This window comes from Eurypyga helias, unplaced genomic scaffold, assembly GCF_000690775.1.
Source record: "Eurypyga helias isolate BGI_N326 unplaced genomic scaffold, ASM69077v1 scaffold43946, whole genome shotgun sequence".
Taxonomy (NCBI): Eukaryota; Metazoa; Chordata; class Aves; order Eurypygiformes; family Eurypygidae; genus Eurypyga; species Eurypyga helias.
In genome coordinates, this window is record NW_010258107.1 from 1 (window position 1) to 6,514 (window position 6,514).

At 53.8% G+C, this 6,514-nt stretch overlaps 1 protein-coding gene across 1 annotated transcript in view; it reads right to left on the reverse strand.

Annotated features, from left to right (window-relative positions):
* Window positions 1-210: 210 nt before the first annotated feature.
* Window positions 211-6,514, reverse strand: part of SMG5 (SMG5 nonsense mediated mRNA decay factor) — a gene marked incomplete at both ends in the record, with an annotated part of 6,743 nt that continues 439 nt past the window's right edge. Inside the window, 5 exons of the mRNA XM_010154243.1 lie at window positions 211-380; window positions 2,623-3,324; window positions 4,370-4,507; window positions 4,641-4,849; window positions 6,349-6,417. Of these exons, the coding sequence (XP_010152545.1) occupies window positions 211-380; window positions 2,623-3,324; window positions 4,370-4,507; window positions 4,641-4,849; window positions 6,349-6,417 (1,288 nt within the window). The remainder of the gene's footprint in view (window positions 381-2,622; window positions 3,325-4,369; window positions 4,508-4,640; window positions 4,850-6,348; window positions 6,418-6,514) is intronic.

Consider the following 6,514-nt stretch of genomic DNA (forward strand, 5'->3'; position numbering starts at 1 on the left):
TGTGATTCTATGATTCTATGCAATAACCAGGCCACCCAGGCTTCCAGCACCTTTCACAGACCTCAGGACGCGTTATAAACAGTCACTTCCCCACATTTCTTGGGTTAAGATGACCTTAATTCAGCTGGTGGGGTATTTAACATCACAGTAGCTCCGTCCCAGCCCAGGGGAACCGAACGGATGCAGCCCTGGACCGAGCACGGTTCCCACCTGAGCACACATGATGATGAGGTCCGTGTTCGTCCGCAGCCAGTCCAGGAACACCTTGACAGTGAGCAGCAGCCCCTCGTTGGTCACGATCTCCAGCTTCTCCTGGAGGGATCGCTCATTCCTGCAGGATTTGTTACTTGAAATGCTTTCCTCAGAGTCAGACACATCATCTGGAGAAGGAAGGGAAAAGCGGGACAGGAGGGATTAAACCCCTTGGGAAGCCATGAGAACAGCACTGGGTGGGTAAGAGTGGAGCTGAGTATCTCGGTGCCTCCATGCCCCCACCAAACCCTGCACTGTGGGTAAGAGCGTGGCACCGGGGCATTTTCTTCTTCATTGGGAGAAGGTTGTTTAAATCTCCCTCTCAAAGTCTGACAAACACCTTAACCCCTGCAGCAGCTCCGAAACACTCCCTACCAGAGCAGGGGGAAGCGCACATGCCAGCACAAGGCCCGTACCATTTACCTCACAGAATCACAGAGTGGTTTGGGTGGGGAGGGACCTTAAAGCCCCCCCAGTCCCACCCCCTGCCATGGGCAGGGACACCTTCCATAGCCCAGGGTGCTCCAAGCCTCATGCAGCCTGGCCTTGGACACTCCCAGGGATGGGGCATCCACAGCTTCTCTGGGCAACCTGTCCCAGGGCTTCCCCACCCTCTGCGGGAAGAATTCCTTCCTGATGGCCCATCTCCATCTCCCTCTTTCCGTTTAAACCCGTTACCCCTTGTCCTGTCACTCCTTGCCCTTGGGAAAAGCCCCCCCAGCTTCCTTGTACCCCCCCAGGCACTGGAAGGGGCTTTAAGGTCTCCCCGGAGCTTCCCTTCTCCAGGTTGAACCCCCCAACCCTCCCAGCCTGTCCCCAGGGCAGAGGGGCTCCTCTCCTGTGCGAGCACACAGAGACAGAGACCTGGCAGCGATCACCGTTTGGGTCAACACGCACCAACCTTTGGCCTGCGCAGGAGAAGAAAACAGCCAGGCTGTATTTTGAGCCAGGGCCTGGGTGATTTTGACTATTTAATACGCTTTGCAATCTTGTCATTCTACAGATGTGAGGATCCCGAGGCCAGTGCCAGCGGAACCGCAGGCGAGTGACACGAGTGACACGAGCGACTGGAGGGCAAGGTCCCAGCGAGCTGGGAATCAACGACCCGTTTTGCTGCGGCCCCTTAGTTTAATTGCAGAGTCATTTCTGCCTATTAGCACAGCAATTATTCAATAAACCCTCAGAATCAAAAGGGAGGAAGTAATTTATTCCGAACCCATCCCTGATGGAGTGTTAAGGCCATGAAATAGCTGGGGTTTTAAAACAGCACAGCTGAGGCAAGGAGAGTCAGAGCTGAAAAGCACAGGGGTTGATTCCTTCAACCTGGCTCACCCAACTCCCTGTCTCCCACGTCTGTGAAGGTATCCGGGCCACACAATGCCAATACTTTCCTGGAGCTGCAACATCTCCATAACCCATTGAAGGAAAGCGTTAAACAGACCAGAAATCACTTGTTTCTTCCCTTACCCCCACCTCTTTCAAGTGGCTATGACGCAGTGCCAGGAGCCAGTACATTAACATGATCTAATTCTCCCCCTTCCAATCCTGGCCCAGGCTAAGCCGGAATGCTGCCAGGGCTGCAGGCCCGCTGAATCTGGCAGCGGGACGCAGAAATGTTTCCTTGCTCCAGGGAAGCTGGAAGGAATGACAAACAAGACCGAGCAGGCCCATGTGGTTTTATCTGAAATATAAACAACTCCCTGTAGAGCATCAGATCTCCCGTTGGAGCTGGTTTTTCCCAGAACGTTGCTCAGCTGTGGGAGCTGTGGGTAACAGACACTGCAGCTCCACCTGCTGCACATCTGCAGCGTGGGTCAGCCCCGAGTGCTCAGCGAGGCAGCGGTTGAGGCTCAGGAACAGAGGCCTCGGCTCCCCTCGTGTGCGCCCAGGCCGCATCCTGCGGGCAAGCTCCGACGAGAGCTCTACGGAGCGGATAATCTGACACCTCACAGAGAACTTCCTGGGCTGCACCTGCGCTCTCCATCACCAGACGTACTAGTAAGTGTCTGATCCAGTGATTTCACATGGGAAAAAGGAAGATAATCCAAGTTTGTAATACCTGCTGGAATTACCCTCTGTATTACCGGAGCTGCTGAGGGTTTAGCCCGTTGAGCAGAGCAACAGGTAACCCTGGCTGGCTGCCATTCCCTTTGCTCAGTGCCCACATTCCTGGATGTCAGGCAGTAAGAAGCTGCTCCTTCAGGAAACACCCAAAACCTGCCCAGTACTTGGGCAACCTGCTCCTCCCAACCTGGCCAAAGAGGAACGTGCAGCACGAGAAGGGGTGGATTTCAGTGACAGACTGCTGCAGCTTGCGCTTTTCCACACAGAACCACAACAGTAAGCGTTTTGGAGGTCGCTGATCCTTACCTGGCTCTGCCAAGCTGGGCTTCTCCACATCTCCATTGACACAGGGCTTGCTTTCCATCCCGTCCTTCAGGACGGGCGGTTCACTGCTCGGTTTCAGGAGGATGTTGCTGAAAGTGGGAGCCAAGCGAAAGCAGCGCTTGGTCTGGAACAGCTGGGTGGACATGGCCTGGAGATTACTGGCTATGCTCGCGTCGTTAGTGCTCAGGGAAGCCGGCCCGTTGACGGCTGGATCCGGAGCCTCGATTTTAGAGATGCTTGGGCTCTTGGAGTCCCCCAGCCCACTGCCATCCACACAGTTTTTTAAGGCCTCTTTGGGCCCACTTTTGCCTCGGCCGTTTCCCTCCTCACCCGGCTCATCCTCCATGTCCTCCAAGTCGGACCGAGATTCTTGGCTGTTCATGTCAGAGTCCGTCTCCACATCAAAAGCAGCTTCTGCTTCCTCGTCACTCTTCTCCGAGCCACTTTCTGAGCCATCGCTGCCCTTTATGGAGCCCTGGCTGGAGTCAGAGTCAAAGCCCTCGCTCAGGTCGCTCTCATCCACCTTCTGGGGGTGGCGGCGGCGGCGCAGGCAGGAGAGGCGGGAGTATTTCTTGCTTTTCTTGCAGTCGTTCTTCCGCTGTTCCTCGCTGGGCTGATGATTGGCCAAATCACCTTCAGCTTCCTTCTCAATGGAGTTCAACGGCTCCCGCGGCTCCTGGTCATCTGCAGGCATTTAAAAGGAGACCCCAAGTTAAGAATGTCCCGATGTGTCACCAAGCTGCCTGCCGGCCCCGAGCCGGGGGAACCCGTAGCAGATTTCAGCCATCGGTTCGATTAGCGGCTTTAACCAGAGAACGAGTGATGGCAACCCCAAAATAACGACTCAGTTTCTAGAAGGTGCCCAGAAAAGACTTGGGAAGCCTGGATTCCTCCTGCCCAAGCTGTGCTGCTCCATTACCAGGCGGCCTCAGTGCTGCGTGCTGCTAGACCAGCGTAAAGCACAGCCCAGTCTGAACTCTCCACTCAGCCTCCGACAGCCTGAGAGCCAAGTGACCCACCAAGCCGGGCAAGGGCACGTCCCAGTCAGCTGGATTAAACAGCCGCTCCACCCAGCAACTAAACGGAGTGGACTTAATCCATGCCCTGACCAACACGCTCCCAGCCTCTCCAGCAGCCCCGGGTCACCCTGCCAGCTTCAGAACCCACTCAGGGGAGGGGTCATCTGTTGCTTTGGACCATGAAAACTCCAGCCTTGCATTCCGTGGATTATTACGGACTGCTTGCTGGGGAAAGATGCAGCAGTTTTATTCTCTGCTCAGCAGGCTCTCCCAGAAACTAAAGGTCTGGTTTTGTCTGAGCGGAGATGAGGAGTGCTGAGCAGGGCCGGCCTCCCTTCGACACCGCTCGGCCCAGGCATTTCATCTGGGATCACCTCCTCGGTGGAGGCGAGACTCCGGCAAATAACAGCAAATAAAGAAGGAAAATAAGGAGCACAGACTGGGGTAAACAGATGATGAACAAGCTGCCAAGAGATACAGTAAGACAATGCCTTACAACAAGGAAAGCAACATTTCCAGTCTGTGCTGATTCTGATACTCACAGAGGGTTTAAGCGGGGTCTGTCTCAGCAGATTACCTGTGTCTGGGGATTTCAGCCCAAGATGGAGAGGTCCCTAACACCTCCCAGGCCCTACACCACACACGGCCCACGCCCAGGAGATTCAGTACAAGCCAACCAGGGCGAGGCAGCGTTGTCTCTGTTCTCTTACCTGTGCCGTCACTCTGAAAGGCTGGGACTGGATTTTCCCCTTCTTCCAGCTCTGCCTGCAGGTGAATATTGACGTGATTTATCAGGTGAGAGAAGAGGGCCAGCGTGAAAGCGATGGCTGCACCGTACTGCTTTGAACCTGCAACAAGACAGGGTGATGAGGTGGAGACCACCAGCCCCGAGTCTAAAACATGAAGACAACATCTCAGCCCAACTGGGCGGCCGATCGGTAACCCCTAGGTTCCTGGATGCCCGAATAAAGCACCGGTTACCTGCCCTCTTGAGGCTGTGAACGCTCATGAGGCAGATGATCACCATGCGAAAGATGAGGAGATCAGGGAGGAAGGAGTAGCCACTCTCGTACTCTTCTTCATCTTCACTGGTCGAGCTCAGATTAGGAGGAGAAGGCAGGTAGAACAAGCACAGGTTGAAATCCTCCAGCACAGACTGGCAGAGAGATGTCAGCTCAGAATCCACAGAGCTGAACAAGGGGCAAAATAAACACGAATTATTATTCGAGACTCAAGCTCTTGGCAGTGGCTGCATGGAAACTGAACCGAATCTGGCAGCTGGGCTGTCCTTCAGCACAGACAGGATGAAGCACCAGGGAATACACTGCCAGCAACAGCTACGGGAAGCAAGTGAGATGACTCAGATTGTATTTTCCTCTCCAAAGTGCTAAACTGTAGACAAACGGTAACTAGAGCACCTCCTGCAAAGAGATGGGTCACCAAATCCATGTGTTTGCCCCAAGAGCTCAGGCAGTAGCCATTAAGATACACAGGGCACGTCAATCCTAAAGGCAGGAAAAGTTTTGGATCCACCGCACAGCTGAAGGATGAAATTGCAGCGCACAAACTGGAGACTCAACTTCCCCTCCCATGGCTCTAACTTGCAGCCCTGTAAGAATATTCCAACACCCTCTGGAGCTATTAGCTTCTTCAAAGGAAGCACCCGTAGCATCCAGGATATGGGCATTAACAACATCAACCCGTCTGCAAAACATCTAGCAAATCCCTTCCAGGGGCAATGTGCTTGGGAAATCAAAGTAATTTCCAATTTTCTTCCCTGGTAAATATGTGTTAAGCAGATATTAAATGAGCCTTAAGTTCCACTCCAGTTTAGCTGAAAGCTAACTGGGCTGCATTAGCAAGGGCACAGGCAGCAGGTCCAGGTGGTCAAACATGGGAAGGGGGACCAGAGGTGTGGAATCTGTGTCCTTAGATCCATTCAAAACTCAGCTGGATGAGGCTCTGAGCAACCTCATCCGACTTCACAAATGAATCTGCCTTCCCAGTGGACCCTACCCTGGGGGAGAACTGGACCCCTAGAAGGTCCCCTCCAAGCTAAGCTATTCCCCAGGGAGTTTGCCTGTACCCTGTGTATAAGCCCTTTGAAGCACCTGCTCTGTTTCAAGCAGCAAAGGGTTAATTTACCTCAAATTTACCTCAAGACCTCCCAGCAGAGACAGAAAATCCAAGGAAAGCCACCACCCAGCTGTACAAGCGTTCTGTTTACTCCAGCACGACCAGGTTACGCTATTATTTTCTTTGAACAAGGTATTTGGTTACAGATTTCCAAACACAGTGAACAGCCCCGCACACGCACAGACAGCGACTCCTCGCCGTCCCGTCAGCCCAAACCCAGCGCTCGCCAGGAAATCGCACAGTGCGAGTGACCAAGGCAGGAAAACACCCGAGGCGCAGGACAGCCCAGGGATGAGCTTCCAGACCCAGGAGTCCAACATCCACCCGGCTACCGGCTTGATTTGCCCAAAGCCCCAGAGTAATTAATCCTTGGGTATTTTAACCTCCCTTGGAAGAAAATCTTCACGCTCCCTGCTAGAAGAGTGAAGTCTTGGACCTTTTGGCAAGAAGCCTCAGCACAGGCGCTGTTATCCCACAGGGAAGAGTCTCTTCCAATCCCCAGTGCCTGCTGCTGCGAGTTATCAACAGAAGACGTAACGGGCCGTGACCTTACCTGCTCTTTGGCTGCAAAAGACTCTGCAGGTACATGAAGCTCACCAGCAGCCTCTTAATGTCTCTGCCTCTGAAAAGATTGGGAAGAAAACGCTGTAAAGCACGTCCCCCGTGACAGAAACGGCCTCGGCTAACACAGCTCTGCTAATAGGTGACCGCTGCATCCT